The 23,803-nt window shown below is 48.0% G+C and overlaps 1 protein-coding gene across 1 annotated transcript in view; it reads left to right on the top strand.

Moving 5' to 3' along the window:
* Positions 1-23,803, top strand: part of LOC309550105 (adhesion G protein-coupled receptor F5-like) — a gene marked incomplete at its 5' end in the record, with an annotated part of 389,437 nt that overhangs the window by 231,611 nt on the left and 134,023 nt on the right. Inside the window, one exon of the mRNA XM_082250562.1 lies at positions 21,803-22,002. Within this exon, the coding sequence (XP_082106688.1) occupies positions 21,803-22,002 (200 nt within the window). The remainder of the gene's footprint in view (positions 1-21,802; positions 22,003-23,803) is intronic.

Here is a 23,803-nt window from a genome sequence, read left to right as displayed (position 1 = left end):
GACTGATGCTGTCATCACTGAGCGCCGGACTGAACAGCTATTAAAATCACCAGCTTTCACTCACATAAGTTCGTTCAACCTGCTTTGTGCCTTGATGCCAACCTGTCTTGAAGCTCTCGTGCTTGCAAGCATACCTCGCTGTCGGAACCACGCTGCGCTGATCCCTGTATCCCGCTACCGGATCATCCGCTCTTGCCGAACCTCTCCTCTGCTACATTGCTACTAGTGATAAGTACCCCACAGGGGAAACCTCTATAACCTTCATACTAAAGCTTACACTATCTAGCTCTGCATACTAAGGACTATTATTACATCTGCATTATCTAAGATTGCTAGCTCTTGAGCCTACTACCATCTGCTCTTGCACTGGGTTGGTCTCTCCTGTATGTTCACCTGCTACTCTATCATCTGCTACCATACATGATTGCTAACCTATCTGCATCCCATCTGCTACTATCTTACTTTCAAGAACATTTCCTTTCAAGTGTTTGTCATCTACCATCTCTACCCAAACTGTCTCTTCAGCCTATCACTGTGTTACTATATACATAAGTCACTCTAGGAACATCTTATTGAGTGTGTGTATTTACTTGCTGAATTGAGATCATCCACACATGATGAGTCTTGGGAGTTGGGATTGGTGTCTCAGCGTTTCTCTACATGACTACTGAAGTGGAATATTTCTGCAGCTGTAAATCCACATCATACATAAAACGCAGGAGCGTTACACTGACATCCCTTAATGCGGGGGATCATCTTTTTGGTGACTCTCTGGATGAGCTGATCAAGGGGCTTACTGGGGGTAAGAGTACTCTCTTGCCTCAAGTCTTGAAAGGTAAATCTCCCTACGCTAAGCGGGGTCCCTCCTTTAAGACTAACCGGGGGTCTTTTCGTGCCTTTCCGGGCACAGGAAAAGGGTCCTTCAAGGCCTTCGGTGGTCACAAGAAATTTTGAGCGGATAAGCTCAAAACGGGTCAAGCTGGGCAGGCAACCAAGTCCACCCCTTCCTGAAGGGACGCCCTCACCCGTATCAGGGGTGGGGGGATGTCTGCATTGTTTTCCCGAGCCCTGGCTGTCCGACATTCAGGACAGGTGGGTTCGCAAGCTCATTTGTTCAGGGTACAACCCTGCGAGTTGCGATCTCGCCCCGCAGACAGATTCTTTCCATCAAATCTCATCTGACTCCCGATCATTTCTGGGATCTACAACAGGCGGTTCAAAATCTTCTCGCCCAAGGGGTCATCGTGCTGGTCCCTCCGCGGGACAGGTTTTGGGGGTTTTACTACAATCTGTTCACAGTGCCCAGAAAAGAGGGCAAGGAGCGTTGGATTTTGGACCTAAAGTTACTGAACCGCTTCATGCGGGTACAGAAGTTCCGGATGGAATCCATCCGGTCGGTGGTGCCATCTCTGAGTCCAGGGGAATTCATGGCCTCCATCAACCTAAAAGATGCATATCTGCACTTCCCTTTTTACGAGGGTCATGAGCGGTATCTCCGCTTCGCAATCGTAGAGGAGCATTACTAGTTCGTGGCATTGCCCTTCGGTCTCGCTTTGGCTCCTGTGTTGGCTCTGCTACAGGGCAGAGATCCTTGCCAGGTGGGACAGGCATCCTCAGTCTTGGACAGAAGGATTTCTCTAAGCCACCAGGTGAGATCAGATCTTTTGTGGTGGCTCCAGTCACCGATTCTGACACAAGGCGAGTCCTTCCCATCCATTATTGTGGACGGGGCTCTCCACGGATGCCAGCCTGTTGGGCTGGGGTTCTGGGCACGATTTGTCCCCAGGGGACTTGGTCCGGGGAGGAGTTCTTCCTACCGATAAATGTCCTGGAGCTCTGGGCAATCGAGCTCTGTTTGTTCCGTTGGTCGGCTCGGACTCAGGGCTGCCCTGTATGAGTGCAGATGAACAACACCACAGCAGTGGCATACATCAATCATCAGGGGGGCACCAGGAGAGTGCCCGGGCGGTCAGGGAAGTAGCCGAAATTCTGTCTTGGGCCGAATCGCATGTTGCGGTGATTTCGGCCGTCCGCATTCCAGGTGTGGAAAACTGGTAGGCGGACTATCTGAGTCGCCAGACCCTGGACCAGGGGGGAAGGTCCTTACACCCGGAGGTGTTTCACCTTCTGTGTATCCGGTGGGGGTCTCCGGACGTGGATCTGTTCGCACCCCGTCTCAACAAAAAAGTGGAAAGGTTCGTGGCTCGATCTTGCGATCCTCTGGTGGACGCCTAGGGCGCGTTAGTGGTGCCGTGGCATCGGTATCGGCTGATATATGCTTTTCCTCCGATTCAAATGTTGTCCAGGTTCCTCTGCAGGTTAGCCTCGGAACGGATGCTGGTGATTCTGGTAGCTCCAGACTGGCCGCATCGGTCTTGGTACGCGGACATTATGCAGATGGTTGTCGAACCTCCCTGGCGGCTTCCACTAAGAAACGATCTTCTGTCTCAGGGACAGATCTTCCATCCTGCTTTACAGTCACTGGCTTTGACGGCTTGGCTGTTGAAAGCCAAGTCTTCAGAGACAGGGGTTCCCCGTCGGCTGCCATTCCTACCTTGCAAAAAGCTAGAAAAGCTTCCTTTGGGAAGATTTATCATCGCAGTTGGAGGGCATATACTGCCTGGTGTGAGTCACAAGGTCTTTACCTACGCTCCTTTTCAGTGGCGAGGGTTTTTGGCCTTCCTACAGAATATGGTGGATCAGCGCCTGACGCTGACCACGAATAAAGGCCAATTGTCGGCCTTGGCCATTCTTTTTCAACGCCCTTTGGCGTCTGTTTCCTTGATTCGCACCTTTATTCCGGGAAGTGCGTCATCTGGCTCCCCCGAGGAAGGCTCCCTTACCTCCCTGGGACCTGAATCTGGTTCTGTCCGTTTTACAACGACCTCTCTTTGAGAACAACAGACAGAGATCCCTCTGCCTGTGTTGTCACAGAAAGTTTCCTTTCTAGTGGCGATCACATCTGCTCGCAGAGTGTCTGAGTTGGTGGCTCTGTCTTGCTGCTCCCCCTATCCGATTGTTCATAGGGATAAAGTGGTCCTGCAACCAAATCAGTCTTTTCTTCCTAAGGTGGTTTCAGCCTTCCACCTCAATGAGGATATTGTGTTGCCTTCGATTTTTGCGAAGCCTAAGCATCCGAAGGAATTTGCCTTGCATTCCTTGGATGTGGTCCGGGCGATCAAGGTTTACCTTTCCGCCACGGACTCTTTCCGGGAAGTCGGATTGTCTGTTTGTCCTTCCTGAAGGACAATTGTGCAGGCCTTTTCGATTAAGGGTCGGGTTCCTCTCTTCCCTGTTAAGGCGCACTCCACTAGAGCGGTTAGTGTGTCTTGGGCTTTTCGCCACCAGGCGTCGGTGGCTCAGGTGTGCAAAGTGGCGACCTGGTCGTCTGTACACACCTTTTCTAAGTTTTACAAACTTGATGTGTTGGCATCCTCGGATGCTTCTTTTGTCTGCAAGGATTTGAGTGCGGCAGTGGTTTAAAGAGACATGCTATTTTTTAATGTCTCTTAGTCATGGGGTTTATTTTATTTTGTTTCCTGGGTTAGCTCCTGTTGAGCTTTACTTACCCCACTGGTTCAGTTCCGTTTTTTCGCTGACCTGTGTGCCTTGCTGCCTATTTTAAGGTTGCGTCTTCCCACCCCTCACATCTACACTGCTTTGGGATGTCCCAATCGTGAAGACTGTATGAATGGGCGGTGACTGTCAGAGGACTTAAGAGAAAATATAATTTTTGTAAAATCTTACCGTAAAAATTATTTTCTCTGAGTCCTCTGACAGTCGCCGCCCCGCCCCTCTCTTTGGGGTTGACAATTTTTCATGGACTGCTTGCTACATAACTGGATTAGAGTGGTACTGGCTGGAGGATATAGGCCAGAGGGACGGCCACCTATGGGTGTGTCTATAAGTTAATGAGGACTCAGAGAAAATAATTTTACGGTAAGATTTTACAAAAGTTCTATATATTTTTTCCCACCGCTCATGTTTAACACTGCTTTTGGATGTCCCAATGGTCAAGAATATTCTGGAGCTGTCTGTCAATGAACGAAAGAGAAAATTGGATTTTTGTCTTACCGTAAAATCTTTTTCTCTGATGTTCATTGACGGACACAGCACCCACCCCTCTATTGAGCTGGGTTATTTTTCTTCTGACACTGCAAGCAACTAAACTGAATGCCTATGGCAGGAAGTGGGAGTATACCTCCTCGGACTGCCCCATAGGCGTGGTATAGCTTTTTCCTGCCTAGTATCCTACTCCTGGCAGCATAACCCAAAGGTCAAGAAGATTCTGGAGCTGTGTCCATCAATGAACATCAGAGAAAAGGATTTTACGGCAAGACAAAAATCCATTTTTTTTTTTGTTTTTGTGCATTAAATACATTTTTGTGTAAATATATATTTTTTTTTTTACCAGGGCTTTTTTGTCATAAAATAGGTGCAGGAACTCACATCCCCCCACCTCCTTCCTTTGGGGAGCATAGCGATGTGAGTCATAGGGTGGGTGTGGACAAATTGGGAATAGGGAAGTCTTAAAGGGGCATTGTCAAAAAAAAAAAACTGTGTGGCAGGGTTCAGGAGTGCATATCTCACCCCATATTCTTCCCAAATCCCTCCCTCCAGTTCATAACACCCCCCCCCCATATCCCCCCACTATAAAATCCTAACTGCTGCATTAAACTGATATTATATCTACACTTTTTATAAAAAAAGAAACACCTCATACTTACCTGTTCTGTGCAATGATTTTGCACAGAACAGCTCTGATCCTTCTCTTCTCAGGTTCACCACTGGCGATCTGAGCTCCTCCCCCCTGCCGAGTGCCCCCATAGCAAACCGCCTGCTATGGGGCACATAAGCATGCTCGCTCCCGAGTGGGGTTGCTACCTTCTCTTTAAGCCAAACCCAAACACTTCAGCGGCGCATGGCAATTCATTTTGTAGTAGTAATACAAAAACAAAATATAGTAAAAATAAATGTAAAACCTGTACAACCTTTTTAAAAATTGTGTTGCATCAAAACGCATGGTATTTTGTTACCATACATTTGGCTGCAGGTAAGAGTGCAACAGGAAGTTGTTTGGTTGTGCCTTTAGGACCTAATGGCACCACTGCACACCTGCAAAAGGGCTGTGTGTTTTTGTGCACTGCAGTAGTGCATGCAATTTTGCGCACATACCTGCAACACACAATGTCTACCTAGAGCAGGGGTAATGAAGTTCAACTAAAGAAGGTCCAGTCGCTAAAATTTTCTTCCAGCTGAGGTCTGAATTGCTCTCTAATATAACATAAGAGTAGGTCAATCACATCCTTATATCTATAAAATGCATGAAGGTGAAAAAACCCTTGTGCCTTTAAAACCACTTTAAATACCCTTGACCACTGAAATCTGTATGCTGTACTGTTCCTCCACACCAAGTAACAATCTTACCCAGCCAAAACGTATTCCCCGCTCAAAAAGTAATGCCCATCCGTTACCTCTACACCTACTGTCCACAACTCACTTCAGCACCTCCCATTCACAGCTCACCTCAGCACCTCCCATCCAGAGCTCACCTCAGCACCTCCCATCCACAGCTCACCTCAGCACCTCCCATCCACAGCTCATCTCTGCACCTCCAGTCCACAGCTCTCCTCTGCGCCCCACTCTCCACAACTCACCTATAAACCTCCATACAAACTTATCTCTACACCTCTCATCCACAACCTGCCTCTTGTTACCCGAAAGATATGAGAGTTAATTTATTTCAGACAATATTTGGGTTAAAAATGAGAGTTTTAACCCAAAGCTTTAACACTGCAATTATTTATTGGTATATAGTTTGAAAAGCCTAAATAAATTTACAACAATCTAACTATTGTACATACTACAAAATGTAAAATATTCCTAGTTTAACTGAACAAATACAGTGTATAGAGTATATACTCATATACAAACACACTACGACCGACACAAAGAGAACAAACAATGTAAACCTTACTCCTTCATAATTACCCTTAGTGCTTCCTCCTGCTCTCCCATGCCAAACAGGAAGTCCCTCTATTTCCACCTGTGCTAATATAGACCCATATCCCATAGCCTTGTATAGGGCTATTCTCATTGGGTCAGCTATCATGCCCTGTTCCTCCCTGTGGGCGTTATCTCGTTCAGGATAGGACAAATTCCCCCTCCCCTAGGTTCTCTGTTGGGGGGAGAACCTGTTAATCTCCCGGGCCTATTGTCCAACCCTTCAACCGATAGTCAATCTTCATTGCATATCTTAAGGGACAGTCTTTGAAGTAGAGGGTGAGATAAAGGAATGACCTGTCATGGAAGATTATCAATTATTTTCTGGCCCTGTAATGTCTGGGGAAAAGGAACATAATTACGGGGCTGTACTACAGTTTGTTTATCAGTGTAACTAGCAGACCCCTCCCAGGTAGCCCGACAGCTCAAATTCAAACAGACTAGTTGAAAGGTATTCACTTTATGTGTTTACATGTAAATAGCCAGCTGGCCTTTCAAAGGGACGTGTTACACTGGATTCATAGATTACTAAAACCGGTCCGTCTGGCTTACGCAAATTATACATCCAAGTATGAGTTTAAAATCAAAACTCAATATCTTGTACATATATATATATATTTACATTAATCTTTACAATCTCTAATGGGAATTTATACATAACTCCTCATCATCACAACACGGTAAGGGAGATTACGCCTAAACTCCTAAGGCAACACTCTGCACCTCTGTATGCAGCTCACCTCTGCACACTCATCCGCAACTGTCCACAGCTCACCTCTGCTCCCCCATCCCCCATGTGCACGCTCCTCTGCACCCACTCTCCACAGCTCACCTTTGCACCCCCATCTCCAACTCACCTTTGCACCCCCCCCCCCGATCTGCAACCCACCTCTGCACCCCTGTACACAATTAACTCCTATACCCCCTGTCCACAGCTCACCTCTGCACCCCCTGACTGCAATTCACCTCTGCACACTCCCCACTTCCACAACTCATGTGTGCACCCCCCATCATAGCTAATCTCTGTCTGCAGCTAACCTTTGCACCTGTCTTCCACAGCTTATCTTTGCACTGCCCCCCTCCAAACCAAAGCTTTTCTTCCAGAAGCCGCACTTCTGTGTTTACTAGAGACAGTAGATAACGGTGACCTCAAGGCGACTGTCATAGGTCGCAGAACGAGGTTTGATCAATAGTTGCTCTAACATAGTGGAGCATAAAAAAATGCAATTGCAATTGTCATAATGCTGTAGCCTTTCTGCGTTCAGAAAATATGCAGTGTTTTTGGGGTTACATCATTTCCAGGCAAATAAAAAATAGGGACCTCCCTTCCCCGGGTAGTATTTTATGTTCTTTTTTTTATACCCTTCTTCTTTTACCAAAGACCTCGGGACAGTCATATGACACTACAGGGTCCTTTTCCTGTTTGCCCATGACACCCTGCACTCACTGTATGTTCTTAGTTTTATGGACTGGTTGACACTGGATGATATTTAACCTGGAGGAATGAGATAATTTTGTGGTTAAAAAAAATGATGTGAGGAGCAACTCCAAACAGAAGATGAGCATTGCTTTGATCAGTCCAAGGGCATGACTAGGGTACCACAGAGGCCTCTGGTTTAGTATGTCATACCTACATATACCTCCCAAATGAATGACTATAAGCAAAATACGAATGACACAGATTTGGAGACAATGTGGCCATTTTGGTCATTTATTAACAAATCAACAAAATATTCCTTAAAACAGAAACCATAAACATGATCCAGTACCCATAACATCAAGGTTGCCGGTCTTGGGAGTCACCAAAGAACCAAATTCAGGCTATGTACCTGCGTTACTACATAACGATCCTTGTTACCACTTACAAGTTAATCCACCATTAACTGGGATCCAACAGAATATGCCATACCTTAGATCGGTCACACTCTGCAACTGTTCCAAAATGTTAACACCTCAAAAAACCCCAACAGCCAACACTTGAAAAACCATTGGTAAACCAATGGAACACAGGGCAGGAGGGCAGGGTTTCCTGCTCATCCATTACGTTGAGATTTTTGCAGCGCTCGAGATCCCTCAACAGCTCACACCCCAGCAGCCCCTCCTACCTACCAAATTGGCAAATAAACGTGAGTGACCACCCTTATCACTTTCCAAACATTTACCCCTATACTTGCCTCTTTCTGTCCCCCCTGTCATGCGTCCCTACGCCTATTTTTTTCTTTGCTTTGGGCCCGTCTTGCTTAGGGTACCACAGAGGACTCCCATTTAGTATGTCATACCTAAATACACCTCCCAAACTTATGACTATAAGCAAATAACGAATGTCACAGATTTGGAGAAAATGTAGCCACCGGCTCTGGGGCAAGCACACTTCCCAACAGATACCTGCTTGTTACCAACTACCAGTTAATCCACCATTAATTGGGATCCAACAAAGGACACCATACTTTAGATGAGTCACACTCTGCAACTGTTCCAAAATGTTAATGCCTCCAAGGACCCCACCCGCCACCGCTCACAGGTGTAAAGCCCTACACCTGTAGGCCCCTCCACAAACGCAATGCCCTCTGAACACCATCTTGAATGCCAAGAAACCACAAGTCTGTCCCTACAGCATTCAATTGGACCGCATCACTCCATAGATACCGCCAGGTATACACTTCCAGTTCCTGATGCTGGACAACAAAGCTGCCGTTACGCATCACAAACCAACTGACCTCCTTATTTACCTTGAAGGGCGCCTTGTTCAGCTTCTCAACCAGTCGTGCAAAGCACCACAAAGTGTGCTCGACAATTTCTGACCAAACCACTGTCATGGCCGGGAAGGTCGTGCCCAGGTAGTTCCCACCCACGTGCAACACCAAAATGTCCAGTGCCCTGTCAAGTTGGGTGCAGTTCCGTAAGGACCCTACACCATAACAAACTTGGAACCCCTATCCACCGAACTGTGGTAGCCGTTCTAAGAAAACCAAGCTGCTGCCCATTGGGTCTGACATCAGCCCGCTTAGCCCCCAAAACACAAAAGAATGACCTAATATCCACACGAGGCAGGCAGCAGCACCTGTAAAAGGAAATACACCATAACAAACATAAAGTGAAAAATCTTCCCACAAACAGTACGAACAAACAGGGATAAGCGAAAAACAGATTAAAATATACTTTACTAACTTCGGACGCACGTATAGCCTAAAACACTCGGATTCCCACCTGCCAATACACTTTAAATGTGACTCCTCCAAACCCCACCAGGCAGCTTCAGTAGCCGCCCCCCCCCCCCCCCCCCATGGGGAATGAGTCTGAAGCGTAGCTCTTAGAATCCTAACCCAAAGCTGACAAGCAATGCCTGAAAATAGAAACAAAGTGAAATTTTGATAATGCCGAACCATCTCGGTGAATCAAAAAAGAGCCCTCGGACGTAAGCGCAAGTATTTCTCAATGACAAAAACCGGGCAAAACAGGGAACCCCACACTTTGTAAAGTCGCAAATACATACCTTTGCCTGCCTGATCCCTTTTAGAGAGTTGAATGAACAGGACCACAGAAAAACTGGAACTACACACCTCACTGGCCTGCAGCCCACCCTGCACCTCTTTTGAAGAACTTACCAACTTGCTGATCTGGAGAGCCCCGTAAAATGCCAGCACATATGCAGCCCGAAATAAAAGCGACTCGTACTCAGAGGCACATATTGAACTCAGCTGATCCAACAATTCGTGAAGCATCACAAAAGTGACCAGACAGCAACCATGCTGCCTTTGGAAATCCTATAACCTTTCAAGGCCTGCTTGACCACAAACTCTTTAGTGACATCCCGAAAACCCGATAATTTGAACAAAAATGCCAAAGCAGCCAACTTACGATTGATGGCAAATACCAACACACACTGTTTAAAATTCAAACAGATAAAGTATAGCAAGACAGTGCGTATTTCCATACTACCCATACCAACTCCAGCTCCCGACAAAAGCTCCTCGTCAAGCACTGGCTAAAGATCCTGACCATTGGCATATTGCGACACGCAAAATTGAGCTTGCCAAGGAGGGACTGCAATTGGATTTTTTGCTTGCCAGCCACCCAACAAATCTCAGCTTTAAAGGCGATCAGTTTGCCCTCTGGCAGGCGACATTCCATGGCAAGTGAATCAAAAACTATCCCCAAAAAACCCATAGTCGCAGTCGGACCCTCAGTTTTGTCCGCCGCCAATGGGATACCGAAACACTGAGCGACATGTTGAATCATGGCTAGCAAAATGCCACATAAATTGGACGAGGGGGGGCCTACGCACAAGAAATCATCCAAAAAATGTATGACAGAATTGACGCCCCGACACCTCCCAGACCACCCATTCAACAAATGAGCTGAACGTTTTGAAAAACGCAAAAGAGATTGAATAACCCACAGGCAAACAGCGGTCGACATAAAAAGTATCCAACCACCGGCAACCCAATAGGTAAAAACTCTGCAGATTCACTGGTACTAGCCCGGAAAGCCAATTCAATGTCCGTATTTACCAAGAGTGCTCCCTTCTCCCTAGTGTCGCACCCAGAAAATGGCAGCATCAAATGAGATGTAAGACACCACACAAGCCTCCAGGTCAATCGCATTATTAATCGAACCAACCTTGGGGAAGGAAAGATGATGGATCATACAAAACTTGTTTGATTCCTTTTTAGGAACCAAGCCTAAAGGGGAGACCACAAGATTGTCCAGAAGGGGGTGAGCGAAAGGGCCAGCCAAGCGGCCCAACGCAACTTGTTTGGCAATTTTTTCAGAAATATTTCCGGAGTAACCCTGGTCAAATGCAAGTTGTCCGCCATGGGAGCACGGAATCACAAAACCCACTGAAAAACCAGAGTCCAACAACCGGGCAGCTGCCCAAACCGGATACCTATTTAAGAAAGGCTGCATCCTTTCCACCCTCACCGGCATCATCCCTTTAACTCAAAGTATCTCTGGGATGACCCTTGCCCTGCTTAAAGCATCGAGAACGAGCGTGGGCACCCCCGTATCCAGAGCACTCATGCTTAAAGTGTCAGGCATCTCTGAACTGATACGTCCCTTCATTGAACTGCCAGCAATACCCCCTACGCTTTGTGGCTGACTGTCCCTGGGTGTTTGGACTACCGGCCCCACTCGGAAAAAGGATGAAGAAGCCCGTGCCGACGTCATCAGCTTCATCAATAAGCTGATGTCCTTACGATCCCAACGCAAAGTTGGGCGGACAGCTTTGCGTTGATGAAATTGCTCGTCATAACTAAGATATGCCACTCCACTGTAAACCCTATGAGCCTCACTGATCGCATACAAATAGCAAAATAGAGCCGAACAGTTCTCCGGATGCTTTTCCCCTATTACGCTGGCCATAATTGCGAAGGCCTGTAACGAATTACTAAAAGTGCTTGGGATCAACCGGAGGCGACGCTTCTCTTTGTCTTCCTTCTTCCTTCTTGGATTCCTCAGGCTTCAGTCTATCCAAGGTGAATTTTTCCAAAAAGGGTAATGTGAATATCTCCACGTATTCGCCCTTCCAAATTTCCTCCCGCACTTCTAGCTTGAGATGCGCCCCCAAGGGGCCCTCAAAGCACACGTATACGTCACATTTCGCTGAATCCGACAAGCTAATTGCATCTGCAGACTTATCTCCTCCCTTGGGGTCCTCCGCTTTGTCCCCTCGACGATGGCGCAGCCGACTGAGCCCCCGGCGACACCACCTTTGCAACCAAAGAAGAAGCTGTGCTGGGTCCTGACCCTACAGCGTTTCTGACAGACAACCCATTAACAGCCCCCGGCACCCAGGCAGCCACAGGGGTTGCAACCGCAAGGGATCCCTCGTCAAACCGCTGATTCAAAGTCCGCAAAACCGCAAACAATCCCTGCAGGCCGGATCCCGCACCGGGCACAGTGGACATAGATGCTGCTACGTGTGGAGCGGAGGGTGCCGGCATCATCAGAGGAGTACCCCTTAAACCCACTACCTCCCCCCTACCTAACCCTAATTCTAAAACAGCATGTAAGGCAGCCTGCAAAGATGTACAATTAGAAGCAAGTGACTCCCCAGGCCATCCAGGGCAAAGCCCCTCAGCCACAGCTCCAGAATCCACCATCGGCAGGGGTCCGGGCACCTCCCCATCGTCAGAGCTAGACAGCTCCCCCTCGGACCTTGCTGTCGCTTCCTTGATCTGGTCTTCCTGGCAAACGCTGGGCAGCACTGAGAGTCCCGGCCTCCTGCTCACTGCACCAGTCTGTGGGGGCTGTGTAGGGGGTCAGCCCCTTGAATGACTAAACTCCATTACACTGTACTTCTATTGAGAAATTCCCACAGACTGTCATGCATCTTTCAGCCACAAGATGTCACTGTTGTTGTTTTTTAAGTGAAGGGATCTTTCTGGAAAGGAGGAGGGAGCAGGAAGTTCCTGGGGCAGTGTGGTGTTCGTCTCTCTATGGCTGTGGTGAGCTGAGGAAAGGTACTGCATGCTGTGGCCTTGAGAGGGCATATAGACTGTATAATCCAGGGACAGAGCAACAGGATCTTGCCAGAGGAGACAGAGCTCAACTGTAGTACTACGGACTGCAGCTGAGAACCAGAGAAAGAGAGGAGAGAACATCCCAGAGCACCTCAAGCAAGTTACAGAGCAAGGGGCCAGACTGCAGTGACCTCCACGTGACAGAACAAGATAAACAACCTGCAAAGAAACCCAGACCAGTGCTTAAGAGACTGCAGCTACAGACAGCAAGGGACAGATCCAGAGACCTGACTGCATCCACCATCACAGAGACTGAGATAAAGCAGCTGTACCTACAGAACTGTGAGTGTGCACCGGTGCTAACCTGTGGCAGGGCATAGAGCAGATTTCTGTAGACAGAGCCTTGCAGCAACGTGTCCCGGCTAGCGGGAATCAGATAGGATCATATAGCAGAGTAGCCTGTATTTCTGTGTGTGCGTTGGCGGGAGCGCCATTTTAAGTATCACGTTGCAGTTAAAGCGGAGTTCCACCCTGGATTTTTTTTTTTTTTTTTTAATACCCCCGGGACAGTCAGGGCTAGTGCATTCCACAATGGCTAGCCTCTGATCTGTCCCGGGTTGCACTTACCTGCAAGACGAAATACTTACCTTGCAAACGTCTTGTCCAGCGCTGCCATCTCAGATGTGGGCAGCTTGAAGCCAGCGCGTCCTCTTCGGCGTCTTCTTCCGCCTTCTGTGGTCCCACGATGCTCTGCGCCGGCCCCGACGTCACTTCCGGGTCGCGCGCGTCACCCCTCCACAGCTTCTGGGCATGCCCAGAAGCTGTTTAGAAGGGGATGACGCGCGCGACCCGGAACTGACGTCGGGGCCGGTGCAGGCGCAATGATTCCTGGGAGCTATGACGTTCAGCTCCCAGGAATCATTGCAGAGCCAGGAAGTGACGACGGGCCGCGGCCGAGGAAGGAGGAAGAAGGAAGTAAGGTAAGTATATTTTCTTCGCTACGAGGTAAGTAAAAAAAAAAAAAATATGCGATTATCCATTTCTTTTTCAGGTGACCCGGAGCGAGAAGATGGAGGTAAGTATAAAAATAGGGTGGAACTCCACTTTAACTTTGCTGTAAACCTATGTAATCTGTTATTACTGTTAACATCATTCTCCGGCCATTATACTCTGTTGGTTAATAAAGCCGGTATCTGCTTCAGCCTCTCTGTCTGCTGTACCGTACTTGAATTCTGCATTGCGGTCCCCTACTCCTCTGACCGCTACAAGTGGCGCTGCGAGCAGGGTACGGTTACAGAGATGGAGGCGGCTGAAGGAAATGTGCATGATGCTAATGTGAGTACCTCAGGCAATGGTGGAACCCCTGCAAGGGCCCTCCCTATGGGCATGCTGTTTAACTTGCTGCCAAAATTTGATGGCAAGAACATGTCACTGTCAGACTGGGTGACAAGATTACAGAGCGCTGCAAGAATTTACAATGTCAGCCCAGAGTTACAGGTAGAAATTGCTTTGGCTGCCCTGGAGGGTGAGGCCCGAAAGAATGTGTTTCTACAATCAGAAGCCACACGCAGCACCTTGCAAGAGATTGTGCGATTTCTGGAAGAAATATACGGTGAAACAGCTAGTGCGGGCCACCTCCGGGCGAAATTCTTCTACCGGGTTCAGCAAGAAAATGAAGGGGTCTCACAATATGCGATGGCTCTTCAAGAAGTATTGGCTGAGGTACAGAAAAAGGAGGCAGACGGAGTATCTGGCATGGGATCTGCCGACCGAATATTGCGGGAACAGTTTATTCTGGGACTCTTCAGCTCTCCCCTGAGACAGGTTCTGCGGGAGCGAGTCAGGGTGGACCCTACTCTGAACTTTCGGCAAATATTGGCGGAGGCTGTGGCACGCAGTAAAGAAGAAAGTTATGCCTCCGGAGTGATACGGACCCAGACCGCCACACCCTTTGGGGTTGTGGGGAAGGAAGAGGTCCTAGTTAAAGTGGTACAAGACCTGCAAAGCTCCCTGAGTGCTATGCATGAAAAATTGACACAAATGGAAAGGCGAATGGAGTCGAGCTATTCCCCTGGGGCTGCCTATCCGGCCCAACAACCGCCCTATCAGATTGCCCCACTGGTTCCTACACCACAGCATCCTTACCCGAGTTCACCGTCACACCAAGTTCCTCAATATCTTCCAACAAGGCCAGCCAGGGCGCCTCCCGCACGCAGGCGGAGAGACTATCGTCCAGGGACACAGTGCTGGCGGTGCGGAGAAGAAGGACACTTCGCCAGAGAGTGTCAGAGTGATCTATCTAGACGCTCAGAGCCGGCGTTAAACTACCGGCCCCCGCAGTAGTGGGGCGTACTGCGGGGGAGGTGGAGAGTCAAGACACCCAGCACAGCTCTGAACACCTGGTCGCAGGGTTCCCCCGTCATACAAGCTGAATTTGAAGGAATCCCAGTCAACTGCTTAGTAGATACCGGATCACAGGTGATGACCATGCCTGAGTCATACTTCAATCGTTACTTCCAAGCACTGGCTAAGCCAGAACGAGAGACATTGGTCCGAGTTACAGCTGCAAACCATCAGCAAATTCTGGTCATGGGAGTCGTGTGGATGAACGTACGGCTGTGTGGACAGGAAGTGGGAAGAAAAGGCATTCTGCTGGTCCCCGAGACGTTCAAGGAGGATGTACCGGTGATAATGGGCATGAATATTCTACGAGAGTTGGATCAGATCATGTTCACTAAACGGGGACCTGGCTATTGGAAGCAAGCCACCCCACACAAACCCACGCAAAAAGCTTTCCAACAGTTGATCCGGTTCTGTGGGACACAGAAGAGTGTCCCAGTACACCAGTCCGTGGGAACTATCCGAGTGTCGGGAAAGGCTACCCTCAGTCTTCCACCTGGTCGGGAGACTATACTGACACTGCCTGTGGGAACCTTCCGCAACCTTGAAGGTATGGAGGTGATCATCGAACCAGGGGGTCTAGGAGAACTAGGTCAGGATGCCCTAGTGGCCCGGACACTGGCAGTGGTCCAGAATGGACGAGTACCCATAAGAGCTGTGAATGTGGGGCATCTGGAAGTCACTTTGGCGCCTGGAGTAGAACTGGCCCGTGTGTACTTACATCGGGGAAAAGTGCTAAGTCAGGAAGAAGTGACTCTAGCTCCAATAGGCAATGCTGCATGGACACTGGCAGTTACTGCCAGACCCGAAGAGGCTCGGACCCCAGAATGGAATGGGAGAACCATTGTGGACCAAATGGAGATAGATGTGAAGAATCTCGGTCCAGACCGTTTGCGGGCGGTTGAAGCCATGCTGTGGGAGAATCAGGCTGCGTTTGCCTGCCATGCCGATGACTTTGGCTGCACAGATGCTATCACACATGAGATACCGACCGGGGACGCTGCCCCAATCCGGGAGAGATATCGACAGATTCCACCCAAGTTGTACCAGGAAGTGAAGACATTGTTGAAACAGATGATAGATTCAGGAGTGGTACGAGGTAGTCAAAGTCCTTGGGCAGCCCCAGTGGTACTTGTCAAGAAGGATGGCACTATTCGATTTTTGTGTGGATTATCGGCGGTTGAATGCATGCACCACACGAGACTCATACCCTCTGCCACGCATCGAGGAGTCCCTGACAGCCCTAGGGCGGGCTAAATACTTCTCCACCCTGGATCTAGCAAGCGGGTACTGGCAAGTACCGGTGGCCGAGAAGGACCGGGCCAAGACTGCATTCATACTCCCCATGGGACTATTCGAATTTAACAGAATGCCATTCGGGCTATCCAATGCCCCGAGCACCTTCCAGCGGCTGATGGAGAAGTGTCTGGGAGACCTGAATTTTGAAGCAACCTTGATATACTTGGATGATATTGTATACTCCGCTACTTTTCAAGAACACCTAGACCGACTAGGACAGGTACTCAATCGGTTGCGATCCCATGGCCTGAAGATAAAGCCAAAGAAGTGTCATCTCTTCAAGAGGAAGATAGAGTACCTAGGCCATACGGTGTCCCAAGATGGGATGCTGCCATCTCAAGACAAAATGGCTGCAATACAACAATGGCCAGCGCCCAGAACACTGCAGGAGTTGAAGGCTTTCCTCGGTCTGACCGGATATTACCGGCGATTCATCAAAGACTACGCAAAGGTAGCGGGCCCTCTGAATGAGCTGCAGAGAGGAACAGCTGGGAGGCCCAAGGGTCAAAGTGTCCCCTGGGGACAGAAGCAGGAAGAGGCCTTCCAGGCCCTAAAAGAAACCCTGACATCGGCCCCCATCTTGGCTTATGCTGACTTTGACAAACCATTCCTCTTATCGACTGATGGCAGCCTCTATGGACTTGGGGCGGTACTGTCACAGGTACAAGAAGGACGTGAAAGAGTTATCGCTTATGCCAGTCGGTCGTTGCGGGATACAGAGCGAAACCCTCATAACTATAGTTCCTTCCGGCTGGAGCTCCTTGCCCTGGTGTGGGCCATGACAGAAAAATTTGCGGGCTACCTGACAGGGGCTAAGATCTTTGTACAGACCGATAACAACCCCCTAGCCCATCTGGATACTGCCAAGCTGGGAGCCCTGGAGCAGCGTTGGGCAACTCGCCTTGCCAAGTATGACTTCTCGATCCGCTACCGCTCTGCTACAGAGAACACTAATGCCGATGATCTGTCGAGGGTTACTTTTGAGACTCCAGTAGGGGATCTGGATGAACAAAAAGAAGAGGATGAAACTCCAGACTTCCGCAGGTTCACACCTCCAGCAGTTGCAGCACAGACAAGTGGGGAGGCCCGAGTGCTACCCAAGGCATTAGGAAGAACCAATGAAGAATGGGGCCGAATACAGGATGAAGATGTCGGACTGCGGCAGATGAAAGGTTGGGTGTCCCAGTGAAGAAAACCTGACAGAGAAGAAAGGACTGAGCTTGATGCCGAGATGAAGTCCATTCTACACCAATGGGATAGACTGGAAGTTCATGGAGCTGTTTTGTACCGCAAGTGGCAGCAGCCTGCTGATATAGAGGCAAGGTGGCAGGTAGTAATACCCAGAAGCATGGCACGAGAGGTAGCCAAGGAGGCTCATGAATTTGGAGCTCACTTCGGGCCAGTTAAGACCTTCCAGTGGCTGCAACGCTATGTATATTGTCCACGACAGTGTCCAATGTGTGAACTCGCCAAAAGCACCGAACAGAGGGCACCCATGCAGTCCATACAGACCAAAGAACCGCTGGAAGTATTGATAATAGATTATCTTCTCGTGGGACAATCCGCCAGAGGTCCACAATACTTTCTGGTCATGATTGACCACTTCTCTAAATTTGCAGTGGTCACCCCATCTCGAGACCAGACGGCTGAGTCTGCAGCTCGGGCCATCTGTCAAGATTTCATCCGAGTCTACGGGTGTCCGAAGCAGATCCATTCAGATCAAGGAGCGTGCTTTCATGGGAAAGTGATGGAGGAGCTACATCGACTGTATGGCATTGAAAAATCCAGGACAACTCCATATCATCCCCAAGGGAATGGGGCCTGCGAGCGCTTCAACCGGACCCTGCTTCAGATGTTGAGGACATTAGAGGAAGACAAAAGGATGCACTGGCCAGACTACCTCCATGAATTAGTCTGGGCTTACAATAATCAGGTTCACAACACAACCGGGTATACTCCGTACATGCTATTGTTCGGCAGAGCTGGCCGGGAAATTGTTGAACTGAATTTAGAACAACCACAGGACTTAATAGAACGATCGACCACCTCATGGGTGAAAGAACACCGTCAGCGGCTCCAGACCATCCGCCGGTTAGCAGGCCAGCGTTTGCAAGAGAGAACTCATACTGACCGTCCTCCCCTCCAGGAGGTTCCGCTGCAACCTGGAGACCGGGTACTGGTGCTGGAGAAACGTCCCAGAGGCAAGTTGAGTGAGCATTGGGAGGTACAACCTTACAAAGTGATCAGGAGAGTGTACCCCAATGGCCCGGTCTACGAAGTACGGGTGGAAAATGAGGAGTTTGCCTCAAGGATCCTACATAGGAATATGTTACGGCCATGTCGGTCTGAAGATCCCAAACCTGCTGAAGAGACAACACTTCCTGTCCCGTCCTCAGAACTCATTATCTCCAATGAAAACAATGATGAAGACTGGTGGATTGTTCCTGACACTACGGAAGGTCCCCAGGCCACAGGGGATGAAGCTTATGCTACAGAACCACCACCGGCTCGCAATGAGGAGGAACCCAGGTTGGCAGCTCCCAATGAGGAAAGTCAGTCCCTTACAGATAGTCAAGACCTCCGGAGATCCAATAGGTCTACTGCAGGGGTTCCACCAAACAGGTACAATGCTGATCAGTTTGTTTGGTCCACCTGTATGTGTTGTGGACAATGTTGTGCTGCTGTTAGAGATTGTAATAATCACTTTCTTCCCCATGGACTATATAGGATGGCCGAGGATAACCATCGTTAAGTGGGGAGGCATGTAGGGGGTCAGCCCCTTGAATGACTAGACTCCATTACACTGTACTTCTATTGAGAAATTCCCACCGACTGTCATGCATCTTTCAGCCACAAGATGTCACTGTTGTTGTTTTTTAAGTGAAGGGATCTTTCTGGAAAGGAGGAGGGAGCAGGAAGTTCCTGGGACGGTGTGGTGTTCGTCTCTCTATGGCTTTGCTGAGCTGAGGAAAGGTACTGCATGCTGTGGCCTTGAGAGGGCATATAGACTGTATAATCCAGGGACAGAGCAACAGGATCTTGCCAGAGGAGACAGAGCTCAACTGTGGTACTACAGACTGCAGCTGAGAACCAGAGAAAGAGAGGAGAGAACATCCCAGAGCACCTCAAGCAAGTTACAGAGCAAGGGGCCAGACTGCAGTGACCTCCACGTGACAGAACAAGATAAACAACCTGCACAGAAACCCAGACCAGTGCTTAAGAGACTGCAGCTACAGACAGCAAGGGACAGATCCAGAGACCTGACTGCATCCACCATCACAGAGACTGAGATAAAGCAGCTGTACCTACAGAACTGTGAGTGTGCACCGGTGCTAACCTGTGGCAGGGCATAGAGCAGGTTTCTGTAGACAGAGCATTGCAGCAACGTGTCCCGGCTAACGGGAATCAGATAGGATCATATAGCAGAGTAGCCTGTATTTCTGTGTGTGCGTTGGCGGGAGCGCCATTTTAAGTATCACTTTGCAGTTAACTTTGCTGTAAACCTATGTAATCTGTTATTACTGTTAACATCATTCTCCAGCCATTATACTCTGTTGGTTAATAAAGCCGGTATCTGCTTCAGCCTCTCTGTCTGCTGTACCGTACTTGAATTCTGCATTGCGGTCCCCTACTCCTCTGACCGCTACAGCTGTAACCCACCACCAGAAGTCCTAGGCCTCTTCCTGCTGACCTGCACTGTCACTGGCCTAGGCCTCTCACTGCTGGGGAAACCGGCAGCTAGGGACACCACCCTACTGGGCTTGTGCAGAGGAGAACCGCCGGCCGCTCCTCTCGACTGGCCAGTGGCCGTAGATGACACCCCCCCCCCCCCCATTGGCCTGCCTTTCCCAGCAGCGGCACATTATGGACTCCCAAGCAGTACAGGTAGGACCAGGGGCACAGCAGTACAGAGGCCCCGCCTGGAAGAGCTCCGCCTGCACTGGGGATTCCTCCCAGGACACACGCAAAGCACAGTGGGAGATCGCTGTGTCAGTGGGCCTGGAGGTGCTCGCGGCCTGGCGCTGAGCTCTGGGGGACACTGGGGGACTAAAACGATCCAGGGGCCAAGACCTCAGAGTGCACTGCCGGTGCAGTTCCCCCCCTGCAGGCGCCCCCCCCCACCCCCCAGCATAGAGAAGACCTGCTGTGATGACCAATCTGTGCCCCGGGAGGCAGCAGCAGATCACAGCTGACCCAGGAAAAGATCCAAGTCGCCCATAATGGCAGACATACCAGCCAGCCCAGCAGGAAAAGGGGAAGGATACCTGCTCATCTGTTGCTCTGAGATTTTTGCCGCACTCTTCAGATCCCCCAGCAGCCCATCCTATCTACTAAACTGGCCAATAAATGGAAGTGACCACCCTTACCACTTTCCAAACATTTACCCTATACTTCCCTGTTTTCCCTGTCCCCCCTGCCATGCGGCCCTACATCTATTCTTTTTTTTTTTTTGCTACTAGTAATTGAAAGTTGTTGGAAGGGGTTGTGGCTATTAGCGTCAACAATATAGGAGGACTTGGATGAGTCAGTGGAAGTAAAATTTGTTTTTCTGTGGCTCTAGCATTACATAGTAACTGGATTTGAGACTTTTTTCGATTACAACACAGGAGCCTTGAGTTCTATTTAAATTCTATAATACTGTATTGCAGGGGTATCAAACTCAATTTCATTGTGGTCCGCATCAGCATTATGGTTGCCCTCAAAAGTTGTATCTCTAAGACTATGTATGTAGAGTTCAGGAGTATGCTACGTACAAGCTGTCCACACCTAACTTCCACCCCTCCTCCTCGGCTCCAACCTCTGCACCACTCTCCCCCATCCCCCACCTCTGCACACATCTCGCTCCACAGTCCTCATCTCTGCCCCTCAAACCCTTCCCCAAATCTTCCTTGCATCTCACCTACCCGACCTGGCTCTAGTACCTCCCGGCAGTGTAGATGGCTCTGTCTCTCTCTCTCACTTGCAGAGAGATCATTGGTCGACATCTGTCCCACCATCAGTTCATGCAGGGCAGACAGGGATCTGTGAGAGCTGCGAGCTGTCGAGAGGAAATCTGTCCTTGTAAATACAGAAGGCTTATGTGTTTACAAGTGACAAAAAGCCCTGGGTGCGAGGGCCACATGAAATCATCTGGCAGGCCGAATTCAGCTTATGGGCCTTATGTTTGACTTGTGCTGTATAACATTTTAAAATTTGTATGCAATTACTATGAAAATGATTAGTATTCTGCATCCCTAGAGGTATGACATTTAATCTGGGGTTAGAGAGGAACCCCTAATGTCTTTACTATGGGGCACCACCTCATGTATCTATGACCTTGGATTAGGCATATTGGTGGGTATAGGTGTACAGTTGCACCCAGGCCTTTATGGCATAATCTGTATTACTGCTTTGCCCAGATTAAGAGAGCAGATCTTTAAAACCAAATATATCACAAGGTACATCCACATTATCAGGCTGTGTACAGAGAAAAAAAGTTGCTAGTTTTGGACTTTTGGCTTTGTCTTGAGTGCTTTCCACACAATTAGCAGCAGATTAGACCTACTTGATTCAATGAATGGGTGAGAGCATTGGCTCTATAGTATGGTACAAAGTATTATCTGATCCATCCACATTTCTATTTCTGTCATCCCCAGCATCAGTAAGAAACTGCAATAAAGACCCTGACAAAGGACTTCCTACATCTCCCAGTGGTTCTACATATAATGTGAGATGTCTGACGATTAACTCAGCATTGCTGGGCACAATAGATTACACATGCGAAAATGGGATTTGGTCCTCGCCAGTAAACGGCTGCTACTCTGCAGTAGTTTTCCAGCAGCTGGTGACTGTTCAGGTAACAATGGATTTATGATACAATGGGGTGGATGAGACAACATGACTTTTATTTCTACAAAAATGTCTACTACATGGTGCGCTCCATTGCAAAATCCCCTGGTGTCTCTCATTGCACTCCAGCAAAGCAGTCAGTAATATAAAAATAAATCACTGCAGTCATGGCTGCAAACTGAACTTTTTCTTGTTAATATAAGCAGACATTGGCATTAAGGAGCATTTTTTCAAAAAAGAATGTAAAGACTTACACATGGATTACAAAAAAAATGTATATGAGAAGTCCACACTACCTTTGATACACTATAATGGATCTGTGTGACACAGCACTTGGTGCTCTAAATCTAGCGTGCAAATATCAAAAATCCATGCTAAAAATACAATGCAAAATCAGTGACTAGCTGCTATGAAATCAACCATATTCTTTTATCACTCAGCATTTAGCGCTATAAATATAACCATTCACTTTCAAGTAAGAACAGAGAATACCCTCTAATCATAGGGACTATCATGGGCACAATGGACAAATAACCTCCAAGGAAAGATATATAAAAAATATATATATACACATTTTATTAGGTAACAAGATAAAAAGGTCTAAAATAGTGGTCTAAAATGGAGTAAAAAGACAGGGCTTATATGCAAATATACAGCAATAACAAAAGGACCAACAGAAGACCCTCATAATTAACATTATTTGGAAGATGAGACATCCAACACGTTTTGATATTTCAGGTTTGCAATCTTTTTCAGGGATGCTCATATATTATGTATATAGGTATTCTATAAAGCAAAAACAGTATTAGGTCTACAGTAAACATACACAATACTACTAAAAGTATTTGGGCGCCTACCTTTACACGCACATGATCTTTAATGGCATTCCAATGGTAACTACAATAAGGGGGGGCAAAGTGGGACTTTAAAGGTGCAAATGATGGAGAAAAATCTGAATTCTCAAAAAATCACTAGGATTAGGACAAGACACAACATCGATTAAAATGTTAAAAGCAAAAAAATGCACTCGATAATATCAACTCTACTAAGAAGATGGCGAAACATGTAGAGTTGATATTATCGAGTGCATTTTTTTTGCTTTTAACATTTTAATCGATGTTGTGTCTTGTCCTAATCCTATATGTTTAATAAAATGTGATTTTTTGAGAATTCAGATTTTTCTCCATCATTTGCACCTTTAAAGTCCCACTTTGCCCCCCTTATTGTAGTTACCATTTGTTTCAGGGATGTGGTGCTTTTCACTGTCTTAAGTCTCTGGCAATAATTTTTCAAAATTCTTTAATGGCATTCCAGCCTTAGTCTGTAGGGTTCAATATTGATTTGGCCCATCCTTTGCAGCTATAACAGCTTCAAGTCTTCTTGAAAGGCTGTCCACAAGGTTTAGGAGTGTGTCTATGGGAATGTTTAACCATTCTTCCAGAAGCACATTTGTGAGGTCAGGCACTGATGTTGGACGAGAAGGCCTGGCATGCAGGTTCTGCTCTAATTCATCCCAAAGGTGTTCTATTGGGTGAAGGCCAATCAATTCTATCCACCCCAAACTCGCTCATCCATGGACCTTGCTTTGTGCACTGGTCCAAATCATTTGGTGGAGGGGGGATGTGCGCTGCAAAAAAAAAAAAAAAATAGATAAACTAGAACACGATGATGTTATAGCAGACGCACATGTTCCATATGAAAAGGATAAGACACAAGTGCATGATAGAGATATGATAGAGAACAGTTGGAAAAGTTAAAGGGTAAACATTTATAAAGCTATTACAAGACAATTTTATGGCGCAGTTTAT

The sequence above is a fragment of the Pelophylax lessonae genome (assembly GCF_965119305.1).
Source record: "Pelophylax lessonae genome assembly, chromosome: 3".
In the NCBI taxonomy this organism is placed as follows: domain Eukaryota; kingdom Metazoa; phylum Chordata; class Amphibia; order Anura; family Ranidae; genus Pelophylax; species Pelophylax lessonae.
The sequence above is the reverse complement of the archived record's forward strand: the minus strand, read 5'-3'. Positions and strand labels throughout refer to the sequence as shown.